Genomic DNA, 21,973 nt, shown 5'->3' with positions numbered 1-21,973 from the left:
TTATATAAGTAGTCGTTATTTTTATACTTTCCACACTATGCGCATTTTCTGTCCGGCCGGTAATGGACTCGGCTGTTTCCGATTCTAGTTACTAACGGATGAATTGTAAACAATGTACCTATGGTTTTTAAACCGACATCGTCCAACCACCGACGAAAACCTAACCGTAAATATTCGGAGAAGCAATATTGTGTCGACGAAGGTGTACTATTTATATATAATATGTGGAAAATATCGTGTTTATGGGTGTGCGTGTGTCTGGGAAGGGCTTTTTTCTCATGTTACGGTAGGACCCGCGGGATGGTCTGGCGAGGAGGCGGCTGTGGCTTTCACCCCAAATGTGCGCGTTCAAGTCTTTTCGTCCCCCTATAATACGAATCGGACTCGGAGGGTGAATCGTTTTTTCCTTTGTTGCCGCGGCGACGGCGCAGACGAACGCAATACGCAACACTGCACTTCTCCAGCTTTGGTCTCCGTTAGTTTGTCGTATAATGATTTAATAAAGTATAATATATCGATAATGCAGGCAATGCAGCCCGAGAACACATATAACAATAAGATATAATTGAGTGTAAACCGTGCGTACTTTTATGGTTTCTATCTTGTGTGTCGTGTATATATATATATATTATATACTCGTTTGAGGAAAATTATAATAATGTGTGTGGGTGTGTGGTGTTTATGTTCTATTATTGTGTATTTATGTATTATGTGTGTTATTATATTTACACGCATAAATATAACACATCGCAAGATTGACGACGCTGAGCGAAGATGTTAAGATTGATTTTCGTTTCAATTTTCGCTTTTATTTTTGTTTTTGTTATTGTTTTCTATTCTTATTTTATACCACGGAGTCTAGTACTATTAACAATAGTTTATGTTGATAAAAACGTATAGCAATAATTTTTTTTTTATAGTAATAAAGTAGTAAAAAACTGTTCACCGAATTTCTGGGATACACCATGAAAAAATGTACTTAACATCATAGGTATTATAGATAACACCTGTAACAGATCATTAAATATATATATATATATATAAGTATTGTTCACCGTGACAATCCGGAATAATGGTCCTTTTAGAGATTTACAGTCTTTGATGGTTGTATAATATATACGTATGCTCGAATGGTACCGGTTTATAGTATGTATAACGGAACATTCTCGCTCACTGGGTTAGCCTGGCATGCTGCTGCAGCTATATAATATTACGTACAAGTCATACACTGTTACCGATGCCGCCGCTACCGCCCGTGTACCTCTGTGTGTGTGTGGATCTGGATTGTAGAAGTTACTAGAGTTTATGTATAGTTGTTATATTATATAGTGTAACACTATATTATTATTCTATACTATATTTATAGGTATGTGCGTAAAATAGTCAATCGTACAAAGGTTGGCGGGCTGAAGAAGTAAAAACGTTTTCATAATATATTAGCAATATATAATATTATGTACATTATCATATTATTATTATGCATGTATAAATACTATACATAATAAACTAGTGAAGTAGTGAAACGTTTGTGATACTCGTACGCCATTATATTTTATATTATATCGCAGCATATAAAAGTATACAATAACGTAGTGACAACGGTTCCCGGTGAGACTTCAAACATTAACGCGGAGCGAAGATATTTAAATACGTGCGTGTACCCAAACAGTGCAGATAAAGTTTAGCTAGATCATTAGTCTGATTTGGCTACGTTACGCTTGTGCTAAATATACGGTTTTGTCCGTTTTGACGAGTTTGCGCGTTTAAAGTATACACAATGAGAATAATGAGATATATTATTTTAACAGCCCAAACTCTGTGTACTGCTAAGAATCAAATGACGTTTAAGGGTGACGCATACTTGCGGGTAGAGAGGTGTTTAGAGTTACATAATACGTTTACATTAATAATTTACCTACAACGAAAAATATATTCTAATACAACTTAATACTTGTGGTCTGTAGTCTTGTGTTGCCTGGCAGGAATTAATTAAAAGTAAACACCCATTGGTGTAAAGTTCTACACTATAGTGATTATTTTATTAGACACGCGATTATGCATTATAAGATAAGTGTCATCTTGATATTATTAACTATATAACTGTATTATTTACTGAGCGTAGGCTAAAAACTGGTTTGGCGAATGATAATAATGTAATAATATAATAATAATAATAATTAATCATAATAATGCATGACATTCTAAATATGTCAATATTATTGGTATTGTATTAGTATCATAATTATTATATTTACGTAATTGGCAAAATTAGGTTTCTTGGAAAATTTCATCAATTTTAGATTCAGTATTGAGTAATGATGATTGTTTAAAAATAACATTAATTAAATTATGTATAGTTATTTCATTTTTTCGTATCTCGTTTCGGCGAAACTAAAAAAACCTTTAGTTTGGGAAATGTAAATAAAAAATAATATATACAGGATGTTCCGAGAGGATTTACCCATTGCGATATTTCCCGAAATAATAGAGATATCAAAATTATGGTTTTATAATAAGACTCACAGAGATAAGAACTATAATTATTTCATATTTTAATTTATTTTAATAAAAAATATATTTTTTTAATTAATTATTTCCAAAAAATTCACTATAGCCATTTTGGAGAGTTTATTTTCTTAAAATATTGACGTTTCAAAATGTTATTTCTGTTAATTTCCTGATTTTGAATTATTTTTTTTTAGTTTTAAGAAAAATTGCGAATTATATAACACAGTAGTGTTATGAATCATGTTACCCATCACACTGCGCGTCGTACGACCGACCGAACGATTTCAGTGTGTCTAGTTACAATCATATTTCATTTTTCAAAACTAAAAAAAATATTAAAAATCAGAAAATTAATAAAAATAAAATTTGAAAACTTGATGATTGTAGTTCTTATTCCTGTGAGTCTTATAACAAAACCAGAACTTTGATATCTCCATTATTTCGTGAGATATCGCCATGGGCAAATCCTCGCGGGACACCTGTATATAAGTAATATCCTTTAAAATTTACCTGTTTGTATGTGCCTACGTCCTATATGTACAAAATACGGATTTACTTGCATTAATATGTTTATATTATTATTAAAATAGTGCCTTATTATTTTCGGAACCCAACTCGTTTTTACATTTTTACTTTCTTCATTTTTACTTGACCTCAATATTTATTTCATATATTAATGAAACTTAGGTAGTTACTCACTTTCAATAGCATTATTAATTCTAAAATGTAAAATTTAATTTTAAATCTTAGGTGTACGTATATCTACTAACAGTACTAACGTAGCATAATGTATTTCAATTTAAAAAAAAACAATTCATTTAACAATGATTGCTTATATTATTTACCTAAGTATATTTAGGTGAGTACATTATTTACGTACACCGAGCTTTCATTTTTATGTTCGCAACATCGTAACATTAATCGAATAACTCTTCTAATTATAAAAGTGAAAATTCCAATTTTCTGGTTATACATATAACTTGTTTTCTTAAGTGTCCGTTTGAATTATTCAAAGGAAAGTAAACCGCGACAATTCGTTGACCATACATTGGGACCGAATAATAATAATCATCAAAGATTTTGCAAACATGAAAATGTACTATTACAGTTTTATCTTTAATCATGGTATACTCGCTAAACTTGATACAACTGCTTATATTATGTGTAACGGGAAACACAAAGGTGGCTAAATTTATTGCAACTTGGTTAGAGGTACATAACCAGTCACCAGCCAAGGAAACTGGCCACCCGATCACTTTCGTCGGCTTTCTAACAATTGTATTGTGGATGACGAGATTTTCATTGAAAAAATCGGGGTCTTCAAACAGGTTTTCTAACGTAAAAACAAAACAATGGACTAAAACGTGTCTTGTGTCTTGCATGTGAAAATGTCTGTGTAAAAATTATTAAAATTAATTATAACTTGCTCATCGCGAATACCCACATATTATTTTTCGTTGGTATTATTTTTTTTTGTTTTTGCTCGACGTTTTCGAAACCAAGTTTATTTTATGAAAATTGTTAATGAAAGTTTTATTTTGACAAATTAGACTAGTAAAATTTCTGTGATACAACTAAACTATAAAATATAAATGTTTATAATATCATGAGAAAAACAAAAATTATTTATACTATATTATAAATAATAATGTATACATCTTAATTAATTTTTTGTCGAGACTTGCGTGTATTATAGAGGTGAATTTAATAATAAATAATAATATTTGAATTATATTCGTTGTTTAATTTTTATTTGAATTAATAAGAACATTCATAATTCGTTTAATTGTTTTCAATGAAAACATAATGAATAAATGATATACAAATGTATTAATTGTTAGACCTTAAAGTGCTTAAGTGTTAAGTACTTCCTTCTTGTTTGAATATTCTATTAAATATTTAAATCTATTATGTTGTATACATAAAATATATGTCTTTAATAATGTAGATAATATATTTATAACTCTTATAATTTAAGTAATAAGGTATTAACAAAGAACGGTCCATTTTTGCACAATTAAATCCGAACGAAATACGAGCAGACGCTTGTATATTGTATATAATATGTGATGTTCAATAGACACATAATATTAGCTACTGGCACCTTATATACTATGTAGTGCTATTCAATGATCCCAAAATCTTTATATTTTATCTGATCGTTTTCCCCTGTGCGCAATGTTAGTGTTTAGTATATATATAAATAAATTTATATATACATATATAAACAAAGAGTTGGTATATATGCATTTGGTAAATTCTGAAAGAGAAATTCAATTTGAAGTCGTTGAACTTAATTGTATCCAGTAACCATATATAGGTAATATGTATAATAATATTAATATTTTGTTATATATCTACCAATTGATGCGAGTTAGGCCTTCTGATCCATGTATTCAGGTACTGTTTTAAATAATAATCAACATATTATCATTTGCATAATATGTATTGATAGTGTCTTACAATAAAATTAAAAATTTAGATAACGTTAATGTGTTGCGGCACGTTTTTTTCGAATGGCTAGCTAATTTCTAACGACATGAGCTCTGCACTCCATGTCTATTATAGCTGTCAGGCGACAGTTATTATTTATTGTGAGTTATGACATAATTGTATTATCTCCTTCATACATCATGACGTAGACTATGACTTTAAGCATGAAAATATAATGTTATATATGATAACGACTTGATCGAAGCTATTGCTTATTTCGTTGAATCGTTTTCCTCGCATTAAGTATTATGTATTATCTTTATCGTTATTGTAATTATAATAAAACGTACCAATTGGCTGTACTTTGGGAGCTAGGACTGTAGATCGCTTTTTAGTGTGATCTACGTTAAAAACAGCTCGTCGATTCTTTCATCCAAATATTCAAAATCGTATTCGACAATACATATAATATATCTCCCTGTTCATACTTACTATAACAACGGTGATATTGTTGTATTTATCGTTAATTACCCATTCGTATAGGAAACGGTAGTCGGACGTAATTTTACGGTGTGCTCTCTTCCCCCGACAAGGAATTAATACGTGCGGAAGGGTCGTATTACTTGTATTAGTATTACTATACAACGTAATATTATAATATAGTTGGTAGTAATAATTGTATTTGTATGCACCTACATAGTATATAGAAATGAATCACTGTATACAGTTATGGCAATGCCCACTGCCTGTAGTCGTATTTAGATGATACTGTACTACGACCACCTGTTCGAGTATAGACAATAATAAATTATAAGACATCGTATTTTACTCGATTCGTTGCAGCAGCGGCGGCGGATACAGCCAAACATTCCTACGTGATTTACCCCCATAACATTTACGAGACAGGATTTGGATTTTTATGGTTTTACGTGTATACTCGTCACACTTACCGTTATCGGCGGCGAACTCGAGACCAAAAACTTATAAATTTTAGTATAGGCTTCACGCCGTCTTCCTTTAAATATTATCTCCATTTTAAGTGTCCATCGCCTTTCCCACGGCCCGACGGCCGCCGCCGCATCTTCGTATATATGATTTATGTAACAACCATATTGTGATATACAGATATATATATATATATATATATAATACCTCGTATAATACCTTATTATCTTACTAAATTGTGTGATGCCCTTCTCGTCTGCTGTCTATACAAGACATGAGTATTGGTGTGTTGTATATTATTATGTACCAAATCTTTTCATAATCGACTTTGGAAAGTGTAAAATGTATCGTTGACCATTAAATATACTGCTTACCGTCGTTGTCGAGTTAATTTTTATACTTGATGGTAAACAAAAAACCTAGGTACATAATTGTACTGTAATCGCCCGCCGCCGTATCGAATGAAATGAAAATCGCGTCGACGTCGGCTGTACTATAATAATAATATTATATACTCGGTGGCTGACTGTATTAATAATTTTGACGATGCGTACATATTTGTGTGACTGTGTGAGAACTTACGATCGGACCGATCCGCTCGGCCGACCAGACACATTTTCAGGATAATAGTCGACGCGTAGGTAATCGTAATCAATCGATCAGTTTTCCACGATGATGCAATATGAGGCATTTCGATTTCACGTTCATTTTTTCTGGGGTCGGTACACTATATATGTTTGTATGATTGTATGTATATAATAGAATACGATTATCGGTGGAAAACGTTTTACATGATCTGCTGCTGTAATACTGCTGCGGAATACCGATTGGACGTGTAATATTTGACACGGTCGTTTCGGAATTCGTTGTCATCACGTGCAGCATTTTTCACCGGTTGCAGTAATATACAATAATATAATATATAATATTTATTATACGTGTCCGTCGCGTGCATAAAACACTGAAATACACCGCTCATCTCCCGCCTCTCTGTTTACAATATGACGGTCTGATGTATAGAGTACATAACAGATAACAGGAACTCGCAATTAAATCGCATTCAGCGTATGTATAGGTATATAATGTACATAATGATGTCGGTGTGCAGTTATGTGTGGTGCGTATCATTTAAATACATCGTTAAATGTTTATCAGGTATAAAATATGACTATAAGAGACGTCGTCGCGGGCGAACCGGATTATTGCTTTGTTTTTAAGTCTGCGGAATCTCGATGAGTTTTTTTATAAACATTTTACGCTGTCACGTTCGCAAAACCGTTACACCCGCAGGTCGCGATCTCCGCCGTGTTTGTTATTATTGGCATTCGTTCTGAGACTTACCGCTGTGGTTTAATATAATTATTGCGACAGTAATAATCATTATTATTATTACATCGGCGATGGTCGCTAGCGTACAAGAAAACGCTTCAGAAATCGCTTAAACCGATATCGTTGTTGGAATTTATGATCCGCACGGGCTTAACTCCAATTATTATTTATTAATGTTCTCCACGCAGACCATTATATACGCGACGACGACGCGACGTTATTAAACGGTTTCGTACTTGTAGGATTACCCTACTATTAATTATTATTACATTGCAGCTGTATATAAAACGCGTATAATGCAATATAATATGTTACTATAGTTTCTTACTGCTGGTCACCTAGTAACTGGTTACATAAAATATTTTATGGTGTTTGCCGTTTGGACATAATACGAGTACATTAATACCAACCAATTTTGATTGTATTAAATTTTCGACGACGACGCACATTAATAGGTACACATAATATTATGTTATAATATTATTTAATACTGAAATTTATCCTAATCACCCGTGGAGTTATTTTAATGCATACGCATATTATGCCTAACCTAACGCCATCGCACCTTGTAATCTCGTTTTAAGTTTTTAACCGTTCGATATATTATTATTATTATATTATAGGCATACGCGCGTCTGATATCAGACGTGTTATATTAATGGTCGTCAACTTTTAATGTGATTTTCTAATAACGACAACTAGTTAACACTACACAATTAATCTTTTTTTTTAAAGTTGTACCTATAGGTATTCGTATAATACTTAACATTTAGACTATTACATTTTACGATGGACGGGCCTTCGATAAGCGAGGAAAATATTTATGCATATTGTACTCGTATACTTTCATTATTTTAATATATCGTGATAAGCAATTGTATAGAATAACTTGTATTTAAATTTTTTCCTTTACAGCATCATTGCATGGTTTTGCAATATTCTCCAGAGGTACATACAAGTGTACAATAGGTAATCAGTAATCACATATTGTGTTTTTTTTTTTTTATGCATGTGCATATTCATTTCAGCTGTTTATTATTAAAGAGTTGTAATACATTTTGTTTTTACACCGGATTCTGAAAAAATCCAACACCGACCAATAATAAATATTCATAAAAATAAATTGAAATTTTTTGTCGAAATTGGTACAGTGTTCCTAATATATAGGTCGAATTAATTATGTTATAATAGCGTACTACTCCTTCAAGTGGAGTCGATGAAGGTTCCCTGCGAGACATAAAAGTCTAACCATGAACGGCCAATATGTATAATAACACTAATAACTAATATAATACATTAAACAGTTGTTGATGATTCAAGGTCTTTTTGATTTCTCGTTTCTTTGTGTTTCGATCGATTTTCATCCGCGTTTCGTGATCTGTGTATAGTTATAATTATAACTTATAATGATTGTAAGAATTAACGTTTTACTTCATCTTAAAATAATTTTTGGAGAAATATTTTCGAGAGAAGTTCGGTTAAGCTGGAATCGGACGTGCGGCATGTGGCGAAACGACACGACATGGTGTTTGCCGTGTTTGGTGACATTAGTGGCTATATAACAATATAGTATACGAGTATGTATGTATTTCATATATTATTTTGCGTTTGGAATAAAAAACATCGTGCCAGAGACATATTATTTTGTTTTTACATCGTATAATTCGATTGTCGGTAAACCAGTGATCGATCTCGTCGAAAAACGCTCGTCACGTCGTCATCCGTCCGGATTTCAAATTCTCTCTTCGCGTCTCTGAAATGGCGACGACACACCCACGGTATCGGATTTTAGCTGACGGTTGACTTGTACACGAGTTTAATACGATATTATCATGTGTATATAATATTATATTTTATAATACCATGTCTTACAACGTATAATTTCAGTATGCGGTTTTCTGCGCGCATGCAGATTGGTACCGATGCAAAAAAAAAAGAAATACATACATAATTTAAGTCGTCTCTTGTGATCTATTATTCTGTAGACTGCAGAGAGTCGATGGATTTCAAGCTAACTCACTACCGGGTTTTTGTGGTCTTAGTCGTGTCTTGAATCTTGATCGCTGCCAATCCTGAATAGCCAATTTTTTTCCTCTAATGCGGCCTATCAATTAATTCCGTGTATTGTGTACCTATTGTAATATATAGTATTATATAATTCATATAGACACCATCAATATAATATATTAATATACGACGATAGCCAGTTCCATCGGTGCAGTGCTTCGCCACAAGGTTAACGTATATACTGTAATAGTTGCATGCCTGTTGGGCCGTGACACGATCGGCTGCTGCAGACGCGGCGCGGCCAGCGCCCTAACGTCAACGATCTTTATTTGATTATAATATTATATTTCAGCGACTATTATTTATCCGAATCGCGTGTCTGTTGCCGTGATTAAGCGATTTTATTATTTTACAACAAGCGATCGAACCCATTGATTTTTATACGTTGCTGTAAGTTGTAAGTATCAATATAAGTAACAGAGGTGCAAACTAATTTGAATTATGGGAGTGGGCAAAACAAAATATTTAATAGCCGCCTGTTAAAAAAAAGTTTTCGCTGCGCTCACATAATATAAACTTACTAATAACAACCTTATTTTAAAAATAGAATATAGAATTTACGTTGTGAGATTATAGTATCCACCAAATTATTTTTAAAGAATAACCGTAACTTAATTTAAAATTCATTTTCAAAAAGGAGTACTAATAAATTAAACTGATACCTCGTTTTTCTATCAAATTTATTTTTCTATCTATTGTTATATTTTCATTTAATCATAAAAAAGTAAAAGGTATAAACATTCGTATACCAAATTTTCAATGTTGATGAAGGGTGCCAGTTGTCACCCTGCTCCTTTAGATTCGAGTTACTGCTATCTAGGTTAGCTTATAGCGCGGATTCGCTGTCGGTAGTCGCGTGGAGAAAAAGACGCCATTAAATTGACAGTGCAGCGTCTATCTACTATAAGTATCTGTCGGTTGCCATCAGCGCTCACGCTATATTATATTATTATTAATATACATATAGGTAACCTACTTGATGCTGACTTTTTAATTCACTCTCGTTTTGCCCTTTCGATTCTGTGGGACCGCTCGCCACCGCCACTCAAATGTCAATAGTGGACCGGATTTTTTTTATGTTTATCATAGTCCTTTCCCCCTCGTTAAATATATATACCATCGTACAATTATATAATATTATTATATACACTGCAGAATTACACGCGGATATCGTATTATTTTTAACGGATCAACTTTCTCGGCGTCTCGAGAAGTACCGCCGCCATCGTCTTGAATATCAGAATTCTATCTTAATAATATATCATACTATTTATTATATTTTATATATCATATTATTATAGCGTGTGAGTGTATAATAAATACACTGCAATAAAATGCTCGAGTGCGTTGGATTTCGTAGACCGACCGTGTTCTCGAAAGATTGTAAATGAAGAAAACGAATTATATTAGTTTATGATATTTTTATTATTATTTATTATTATTATATTATATACTACAAATATATACGTATAAATATATAGCATATAATGTATAGATAAAGCGTGCGTAGGATATTATATATTCAAGGCGAAATTTGCTTGCCACGCTGCGGCGCTCTATTTAACTTCTGCAATTATGGCTTTTTCTCTGCTGACTTGCTACTAATACATTTTTATATGACTTTTATTAAACTCAATGACAAGGCGTTTTCTAAAAGCACTAATTTTTCCGTCGTCGTAATTTGTTATACGAAGACGACACTCGCCCCGTATTAATATAACAATAATCGTTTGTGCTCGTTTTTCATTATCCCATTCGTAATAGTCACGACACGGCAGACGTTAGAATTTGAAAATGGCTGCGGCTTACCTTTGTATGCGTGTAACACTGAGGGTCAACTAGACGATCCCTTTAATACTGATTTTAGAAATGGTGCGATGAAAATTAATAATACAAATATGAAACAATTAATTTCTTTTTCGGTTTTAACGCTATAAGAAAGTAAGAGGGGATATTGTACATTTTCAAATAATCGAGCAAATAATACCATATGTGTTTATTCCGTGTATATTTCATAAGTGTTTATTCCAATAATAAATGTTAAGTTATTCATATAGGTAGGTAGTTCTTGAAAAAAAATCTCGCTATAAAGTACTAACCATAATATATTATACTTTTAAAATGTGTACTGTGTATTTTATCAAAATGTATGTATCAGCTGTCGAGATTTATTTGTTGATATAATATAAAATATGTTAAAATACAATCGCATTCTATAAATATAGTATAGGTACAACTTCACGCTACCGATTGTAATACAGTACCATTCTTTTGTGCGTTTATAATGAAATATTCTTTTCTATTTTATTCTGATCCTTACTTATATGATTTATTAATAGGTATTTTTTTATTCCATTATAGTTCTAGTACTTGTTAGCTAAAGCGTTAAAACGATTTTTTTTTTGTACCATTATGTTGCTAACCAATATTACATTATTATTAAGTACTATACTTATAGTTAATCATTATTTACAAAAATAAAAATAAAAACAAATTTATACTTTGTACTCACCATTATACAATCATTCAATTGAAGAGATATAAAATATATGTTCCGTAATTAATATAATAACCTTAGAAAATGCATTAATTGAGTGTTGTTTAATATTAGAAGAACGATAAAACCATTAAACAATATACAATTCAACATAATATCACTTGAAATGGTCACCTTAAATATTTTACTTTCTATTAATTGACTCAGGGTATTAGAATAGTATTCAATAGAAACCTATACGAACTTAAATATTTTTTGTACTCATAAAAACCAGTTATGGATGTGTGGTTATTAATATTCTGGTTTTAGTGTTAAAGTAATTTTTGTTTATTTATAGATAAATTAATATAACAGTATATGTTAAGTATAACTTGTAATATTATAATATAATTATGTATATTGTAAGTGGTTCTTGATTCTTGAGACTTCGCTATTATTTTTAATCCACATTCTTGACTAAATAAAATATTTTTATTTTTATTTATTCTTTAAGAAGATAATGGACCCAACTGAACATGTGCGTGTGGGGGCCCATAAGTCCACAATAAGAAATATAAATTCATTAAAAAATATTAATATAAATTAAATAATTACAATTTACAATACACATTTATCTCATAACTATAATATAAATATAAATGAATTCATATGTTTTACTTTGTTTATTTAATATAATATAATGTAGTACTGTAGTAGATATTATGAAAATAATCGTGTAGTTAAATACTACACTACATATATGGCAATACAACTACAATTATCTAATTTAATAAGTAATATATTAATATTTTAATAATCCTACACATTTGTTTGAGTCTGTCGATATTTTGTTCTTGTAATAGCCTATAAGTGAAATTTTTTTAAGGACTTTAAAAGAGTTGCTATTTTTAATTTCAAATTGTTGGACATTTTTAATATATAATGTATATAAGTATAATTAGTCAGCTACAATTATTATGTAATATTGATGTTTATTTTACAATTTTTTTTTCGCAGGATTATGGCAAATAAAAATTCTGAAATTTTTTTACATATCGTCATCATTTGTTTTAAAACCAATTGATGAAGCAGAATGTCACCGGAAAATGTGTGTCCAAGATTCAAACAGAATGCTTGGAAAAAAGAACTGTGCTCCAACTGTTTTCGTCCCAAAGAGGAGCACCCCGAAAAGCCCAAACGAGTTATTATCGACTACAAACCACTACCGGAAATATCTCCAGCACAGGTAACCACGGCTCCTCGCCAAACTCGTATATTCACCCACACAGCACAAAGTGTTTGTACATGTATTTTTCTACGCAAAATAGTAAATCTACGCAATTTAATTTATATTTTTCCTCTGTAGAGTATATTGAAAGTAAACGGTTCGTGTGACAAATCCCGAAATGTGTCATTTTCGAACGTCGAAATGGAAGTCATCGGATATGGCGGCGAAGAGTACTCGACGGACGAAGAATATTCGTCGGACGAAGATAACGGTTCGGAATTTGTTGACTCTGGTGACGATGAAGAGCTCAAAAGACTGACCGAGGCCAACACGAACTTAAACAGCAAACCTGAAATCGCACCTGAAAAGGTAACCGTCGGTGGTAATGTTTCGAAACCTGTGACCGAAGTGGTAACGGCGGCGACGAACATCAAGTCACCCGTAAAAAAACCAATGGTGCAAAACAAGTCGCCGCCGCTGGTTACCGTTCAGCCGTTTAGCGGAGAACCACCCAAATCGCTTGTGTTCAACTTCCTAAAGAACAAAGAGATTGTCACTGCTACTACTGCCGCAACCACCACCACTGCAGCACCCGTAGCAACCTGCGAAGAGGTACAAAAAATCGAGAAAAAAGATACTGAAAACATTCAACTGAGAAAGACTGAAACAATAAAAAAACCGACTTTATCTAGAAGCTCACTAGTGGCCAATTCCAATGAACCGTATTTAAACATAAGACGGTGCAGTTTACCGACGGAAGAGGAAGAGACGAAATCGACTGTACCACCGCCTCCGCCAATGTTAACATTGAAAAATACGGAAATTCCAAGAGCAAAACTCGTCCACCAACTGGAAACGATAGAACCTGTTGAAAAATCAAGAAGTCCTGAGGAAACCACCGAAGTCATCTCGTCAACCAGAGAGTCAGACTCTGATACGGGGGGTGGTGGTGCGGCACCGTACAAGACGAGAAGTAATGTACCACGAATGGGCACCATGCACTTCAAACTGAAGTTGGCCGTGGCTTCGTCCCAAAAACCCGAACCATTGAAACTGATCAGTAGTGGTACTCCTGTGGATCCTCCGCCAGATTCATCGTTGTTGACCAGCAGAGAAATGGCCGGAGAACCCGACGGAAAAGCAGACTCTGACGAGCCCGGAGATCCGACGACGACCCCAGTAAACCGATCGTTCCTCCACAACTTCAAAGATAATTCGTCGCCATTGCGAAACACCTCTACTACACCTCCCAGGACGCCCAATAAAAAAGTAAGATCTATGTTATAATAATTATCCCGACCTTTTTTAGTGTTATTTTTAATGGTTTTTAATATTAATTTGACTTCAAGATATTTTATCCTTGTTGGATTTTTAATTTTCAATTATATTTTACGTCTATATTTATAAATATTTTTTTTTAGACTTCGATAACCAGCAACAGCCCTCCCGAATGTCTCAGAAGTATCAAACGCCAAGCCCCGAAACCGCCTCCACCGCCTCCATCGTTGACGTCGACCAAGTGCGCTGATCTCGTTTACCACAGCGCTAACAGTTCAATTTCCGACGATGAATTCAAACCCAATGACATAACCATCACGAACCGCAAGCTGCTGGCCGAATACTGTGAACAGATTGAAAAAGAACAGTCGCAACACTGCGAAAACAGGGAACGAACGTCGGTGGAGACAACTGTCGCCTGCAATGGCGATTTGGTGCACGAATCGTCCACGCTTCCGTTACCCGGAAAACGGCCCGCCTGTGAGAAAAAAAAATACGGTAAAGCTACCAAGGTTGGTCTTAAGATCAAAAAATTCCTGAGGATACCCAGTCGGGAATCAACAGTCGTCACACCACAGCTACCAACTACCAGGCCCAAGTTGGAAATCATTCATCCGCTGGACATCAACAAGTCAGGCGTGGAAATCATACACAACTACGCTGTTGATGGACTGCTATATGCAAAAGAGCCGTCCGCCAAAGCACTGACCAATCATCATCCAGGTACGCGTGATTTGCTATTTTACGTTTTTTTCAATCTACATCCGGTCTTCTTCGGATGTTGGTGGTTGTATCTAATCAATTAACGTGTTTTGATCAAATACCGTTCGTCTTTAACTATTTAGAAATCCTGTTGTACTATTCGTTTCTAGTGTTTCTACCTGTTCTACTATCATCACCGCCATCACATATAACGTTGTCTGTTAATTATCACCTGACCTTTTCCTCGATTACACTCATACATAAATGTTGTTATTCATTTCCGTTTATTATACATTTAATCAAAATATAATACATTAAAAAAAAATACTTTTCACATTATATACACATAATCTATTTTACTACGTAGAAAACTGCTATTTTTTATTATATTTTTATAATATAATAAGAGGTTTTTTAAAATCAATAAACGTTGTAAATTAATCATAATTTTTTTGGTACAAAAAATCATTCACTTCTAACTTATCGATTATATTCTATTATTATTATAATTCACAAAGATGTACATTGTACATATAACATAATATGCCTGCAGATTTGCATATATCACTATACCTGCTGTCTATATAATTTATGTATCTTACGAGTATGTTATTGTACTTTGGTACCAATAACTAGTAATTTTAAATAAATTATAATAATGAAATCAGCAGTTTACCTTATTCGTAATGATAGTAACTTAATAACATTCTAGATTATTATTCACTTTTTCTAAAAAAAATAAAATTAATTTAACCTTCTTTACTTTAATTTATCAAATGTCTACTAAATTTAATAAATTATGAATATTATGCCTTACTATTTTCGAGTAAAATAACACTTATATTATTTTTTTTGAAAAGTTTGACATTTATCGATACATAACCTTATTATTTGGGTCAACCGTGTCACTATACGATATTAATATACAAATTTTATTTTACTTATTTATTATATTTCTAGCATACACTTCATAGGTATTTATATTTTTTCAATTAGTTGTTTTGATTAATATTATTTATTATATTATTATTATATTATTATTTTATAGTATTTATTATCAATGATATTATTTACCTACTATTTTCATCCAGTATAAATGAATGAAGTCAACTTTCCCGTTTTCAATAATCAATTAGCGTTGGTTCTCTTTTCATCATTCTTTTTGTACTTAATGTTCAATTGTTTTGGGTATGCAAAATCATTGGTCGGTTTACCTATTGTATAATTTTCAGTGTTTCACTATTCATTTACTGATAATACGTCCATTTCACTGTGCAGTGTGACACCCACATTATTATCTTTTTTATTAACTAATTTTTTACGTTCACTCGACCCGCATAATAATAGTGTTTGAAATAATGTTTCAGTACGACCTACTAAACCACCACCGCCGCCACGAAGTCTTCCTCCCGTCACAAAGCTGCCGTTTAAGTGTACCCCGTCCACGGAAATCAAAGATTACCCCCACGAGCCGAAAACATGCGATTCCAGTGCGTCTGACGAAGCTTACGAACCAGTGAATTTTTCGGCACCAGAATGTGACCACAGTTCGCCGGAAATGGCACGACTGACGTCCATGCAGTATTACGGTAGCGAGACTGAGTCGGAGATAATATATCCGACCATCCAGTTTGGTGACGACGTTAGTTACGATCCTATATTATTATTCTAACACTGTGAAGGTTGATTCGTCAAACATGCTTATCTTAATTTTTTATTTGAATTCCGAATTTTTAGAAGTATACTTAGGGACCATATTTTCATTGATCTAGATTTTACACTATATATTAAGGAGTATTGGTACTTATCCAGTTGAAAAACAAACTTATGTTTTATTTCAACTTTTACCGTAAATTATAAACGATATTATATATAAACAGAGTTGGGCAAAATTTTATCTAGATAATTATTCGAATAAATATAAAAAAATTATTCGAATAATGCCCTACTCTGTATATAAATATATTTTTTGAATTGTTTTAATAAAACATCTAAAACAAAATTCGAACGAGTAATTTTTGTGTTATTAAAATAATATGTACATTTACTTAGAATAATAGTGTTCTTAAAAATAGTTTTACTAAAGTATAAAATATCTGTTGTCTTTGGATTTATAACAGAAAAAAAGATTATACTCGAGCGAACGCTAAACATTTAAATTTTAAATATGTTTTAATTTTTTTAGTTCGGAGCCGAAGACAGTATTAGGAACACTCAGCCGGGACACAAAAGTCTCGAAGAGAGTTACGACGCCGTCGTGATCGCCAATCACGAAGCCCTGGCCAAACTCTTAGACCAGGTAACTACATTTTAATAATAATAACACGGAGATGTGTCGTGAGGATCTTCCTATGTATATTTAATATACATTGTATACATAGGTATGAACTTTTAGTGTGATTTTATAAAATATACTAAATCCGTCGTTGTTTTTTACATATGATGCAGGCGACGAGTTGTCCAAAAGTGCCCAAAGAGTTGGTAGCGTTGAAGACAAAGAACTTGGAATGGTCCAGTTTCCGAGTGGACTCGACGAGCCGGTTGCAAAAATCCGGTTGCGCTTTCTACAACGGCAAATGGTACGACGTGCCGGTGGTGTTGAGCATTTCCAGCGAACCTGTTAAGTTAAACAACGTACTGAACAACCATTTCACTATGACCAAAGTAACAGAGTTCGTGACGCGCGTGGAAAAAGAATACTGTCCAGGCGCCGAAAACGAAGAAGGTGTGTATAATATTTATTATATATGCCTTGATGTGAGTGGGGGGGGGGGGGAAATGAAATTTGTATGCTATTATATCGATCTATCGTCGATTTGTCTCGTGTTAGTTTTTAAATATTATATTTTTTTTTAAAACCTCAAACGATGGATAATATTATACGTATTTAGTGTTTGAAGTATGAAATATTTCACAAAAACGTGAAACATTGAAATTTTTTTCATACAAAATATATTAATGATTATTATTTATCAATTACTTAATTTAAGAAAACCATCACAAACAAATAAATAAGTTAGGAAGTGATTGGTTTCCCTAATATTATAAAATTGTGAAGGTGAGTTACTGAATTATGACAGTTGTTAATGCAAAAATAAAACTGAGGTATTTAAAAAAATAAAAATAATTATAATACTGAAATGTTTCACAATTTTGAATTTCATAACATTTACAAACGCTAATTTATTGCAGCCTACGTAACGCTGTGGAATGCTCATCACGTGGAGGCCGTGGAATCGTATTGCAAGGAATACAATGCCAAGTACGCGGACATCACCAAGGAAGCTGGTTTCATCTTAGTGGAAACTGTAAATCTGCTGATCGGCCTGCAGGCGTCAGACGTGGACCGATACAGCCTGGAACGGTTCATGGTGACTAGAAACTGTTTCGGCGCCGACCCGACTGTGGCCGTGGCTCAACTGGAAACCGATTTACAGGTACCTACACAAAGTAGATATTTGTTCAGTTCATAAGTTATATGTAATAGCCATTGTATGGTTATCTCATATTACTGCAGGAATGGCTAATACAGCAGTAATACGTCATACCTTCCAGATACGCATATATGCTGTGTGTAACTATTCCTAGACAAATAAAAGTTTAGTATTTAAATATAATATTGAATGATGCGATGAACAACAAGGGCGAAGCTTTAAACTTTATAAGGAGTTGGGAACCAAGTGGATTTTTAAATTTTTATCCCGATTTAAAATTTCGTTGTAACATTTATAAAGAGATCTATAAATAGGTATGCTCAAGGTAAAAAATGCCTATCCCTATTTAATTCCTAATAACGCCATAATTCCCTCTTCCCAAAAAAAAAACTGGCCATCATAATTCATAAATATGCGTCTCGTACTCTCATATAGTCCTATGTTAAAAGTTTTAATGGTGTTCGTCTTTTTTCGTTTGTCAATGTTAATTTTTTGAATAGTTTTTTTTTTTTTTTGAGCCTGGTTAAAATTATTAGTAACTACATATATAATATATATATAATATCGATGTCGGATCAAGGGTGGTATGAAGAGGGCTTTTCTATCTCTACCCAGTCAGTCACTCGTACACTTCGTAGTTTGTACAACCATGGGCGTGAATAAGGAGGGTTGGAGGCTAAGTCTCCAAAAACTTATGTCATACATACACAATATTATATAAGTGTCAATAAAGTTTCCAATTTAAATCTGAGATTCAGCCCCCCCCCCACCACCAAATCTTAAACACTATTTGTGCCTGTGCGTACGACATCTTCTTTCTAAATTAATATCATTGATAATAATATGTAATAATATTATGAGCCCCGCACTTTTGCAGGAAGCGGAGGATACGCTTTGTGAGATCATGCTCAAGGTGCTCAGATTGCTGGCGCCCACGTGGGAGATGACCGTGTGTCTGTCGCAAGTGTTGCGTCAGGACCGGCCCAACTCTCTGTCCAAATGCAAAGCGTTGCTCGAGTTCTGGCTGTGGGGTCCGACTGGAGTGACCGTGTCGCCTGACCGACCGCTATCGCTGAAAAGGTAACCACCACCTCCACAACCACTTAACCCTATCCACCGACCCATAACCACTGTCACCACCTCCACACGTGCACCACATCACACCTATTATTGATATCGAGTGCTACGCCCCGGATTATTGTTACCAGATGGTTGGACCTGGAACGCGCCAACGTCCTGCACGGCCACGTGTGTTCCCGTTCCGCCGACCTGTCCGTCAAGCAGATGTGCTACATGTCGTTTTTGGTGGCCAACGACGATAAACTGTTCTCGGACGCATGGACCGTGCTGGCCGATCGCAAGATGCGGCCGCCGCGTGATCCGACGATCTCTAAATGTTAACGCACAAACATGTTTTGTATTGTTTTGTTTTTTATTTTTCTTCTCGAGTGTTAAGCATTTTTTTTTTTTCAAAATCGTTCTTTTCTTTACAACTCTATTAAAAAAATTAATTTTTTTTTTTAAATCTTAACTCCAAGTATGACGGCATGATTATATTGTAGTACCTATCTAACGACTGTTGCTGAATAATCATGTCTGTTGTTATTACTCTAGGATAAAAATGACACCGTCGAATAAATTATTATTATACTAACCATACAACTGCTATTATTTATATTTTACGCGTATACATGTTTGCTCATTAACTGTTATTATTATTATTATTATTATTATTTAAATAATACATGTATATATTATTTCGTAGTTGCAAATTATGAATTTGCAGCTCAATATCTGCCATGTTAAAATATTAAGTATTTAAAATATATTTTCGTTAGTTATAAGTTACTTAAAATGAGATATAAATGTTTATTTGTATAAGAAAAAGAATTGAAACAAAAAAGCTCTCTATTTTGTCAATTATTTTTTTATCTAACAAAAATTACAGATATACTGTAGGTATGTGTATTTTTGTGCTAAATCTACTTGATAAGAAATTTTACCTACTATATAATTTACATACTATATTTTTAAACTTTGAATTATAAACATATTTTTTTACATGTTACATATTGTACCTATTTGTTATTCCTAAATTTATTGTAATTTTAATTTTTCGTTGATTGTAACAACCAGAGCTTTTGATTTTTATTAATTGTACATTTTAAAAACACCATAAAATTATTACAATATTATAAAATTACAGGTAACATAAAATATAAGTACTATGTTTATGAGACGACAACATCAATTTTTCAAAGGTGTAAAAAAATAAATGTGTTTAGCATGAAAAGATAGTAGTAATGCTAGTAATGAACAGAGATAAACCATTAAATTTCATCTTTGATTTCGATATCCTCAATGACTTAATCCTTCTATATATTGTTTTGAAAGTTTGATATGTGTACCAAGTTATTTTGCTACCTATTGTAACAACGTAACTAAATAATTTTTATATTTTATTGTTTAAAATATATTTTATCTATAGAACATTGACCGTGAGAAACATTCATTCTTGACACGCACAAATTGATTAAATTTGTAAAAATAACTAGAAAAGATGATTAACGATGAATGTATACAGTTTATTGGAATTTATCAATTATTGATATCATCCTCAAAAACTATAAGATCATTGGTTAATCTTAAATTGTTGGCAAACACCATATGAGAATTACTTTAAAGATTACACCATGCATCATTACTATTGTGACACACCACACACGTCATGGTCTGCCATTTTATTATTGAATTCATATTTTTAAATGTTTTGGTTTGCTTATTTTTCATAAAATACAAACTCTTAAAAATTAATATTTACTTATTAACAGATTTAAGGCATTTAGAAAAGATAAATATTTTATTTTATATTATATATAATTTATTTATTATGCATAGTTTTACTAAACTAGATTTTTTTATACGCTTACGTTAATTTTTCGACTAAACTTTAATCATTTTTTTTTTTTAAAAAAAGGGCAAAAAAGTATAACTTATGACCTCAACACAACATTTATATAATATTTCCTGTTTTAGAAACACATGATATACATGATTTTTAAAGAAAAGCGTTACTCTAAAATAGGCTGTGTTTAATGAGTATTGAATATTGACAAGTCGAACAATTTTAAACATTAACATGATTAACTTATCTAATATAGACTTATGTATATAACTCATGTTTACATACAACGCTACTTTAATCAATTGGCATTGGTGAAAAAATCATTATTTTTTTTTTGTTTTCAGCATTAATATTTTAATTCTCATTTGTTTTAAGCAGGGATTAAAATTTTTTTCGGTTTAAGAATTTGTAAATCGTTGTCATATTTAAAAACAAATAACAATATTGTAGATATACTAACTTAAGTAGGTACCTACCTAATTAGAAATCTTATGCAGTTTTGTTTATCAAATGTTTATATTCTTCCTTTAAAGCAACCCATATTTTTAATTAGCCATTTGTTATTAATCACCTGATGCATTGTATGTAAACTCATATTTATTTTTTAATTTTTATCATCAATTGACGAATTACAAATTTGTTCCATTAAACTTAGTTCCTTCAAAGGG

At 32.5% G+C, this 21,973-nt stretch overlaps 1 protein-coding gene across 1 annotated transcript in view; it reads left to right on the top strand.

The window, feature by feature from the left end:
- The window catches only part of LOC107163015 (uncharacterized), a 28,106-nt gene extending 7,210 nt beyond the window's left edge, over positions 1-20,896 (top strand). Inside the window, exons 2-10 of the mRNA XM_015510228.2 lie at positions 12,776-13,004; positions 13,125-14,255; positions 14,408-14,987; positions 16,334-16,608; positions 17,152-17,265; positions 17,415-17,691; positions 18,159-18,403; positions 19,278-19,480; positions 19,609-20,896. Of these exons, the coding sequence (XP_015365714.2) occupies positions 12,852-13,004; positions 13,125-14,255; positions 14,408-14,987; positions 16,334-16,608; positions 17,152-17,265; positions 17,415-17,691; positions 18,159-18,403; positions 19,278-19,480; positions 19,609-19,801 (3,171 nt within the window). The 5' untranslated portion in view covers positions 12,776-12,851 and the 3' untranslated portion in view covers positions 19,802-20,896. The remainder of the gene's footprint in view (positions 1-12,775; positions 13,005-13,124; positions 14,256-14,407; positions 14,988-16,333; positions 16,609-17,151; positions 17,266-17,414; positions 17,692-18,158; positions 18,404-19,277; positions 19,481-19,608) is intronic.
- The last annotated feature ends 1,077 nt before the right edge of the window (positions 20,897-21,973 follow it).

Source organism: Diuraphis noxia, unplaced genomic scaffold, assembly GCF_037042655.1.
Source record: "Diuraphis noxia isolate RWA-SAM2 unplaced genomic scaffold, SU_Dnox_SAM2 contig0005, whole genome shotgun sequence".
Taxonomy (NCBI): domain Eukaryota; kingdom Metazoa; phylum Arthropoda; class Insecta; order Hemiptera; family Aphididae; genus Diuraphis; species Diuraphis noxia.
This window is presented reverse-complemented; position numbering and strand designations above follow the sequence as displayed.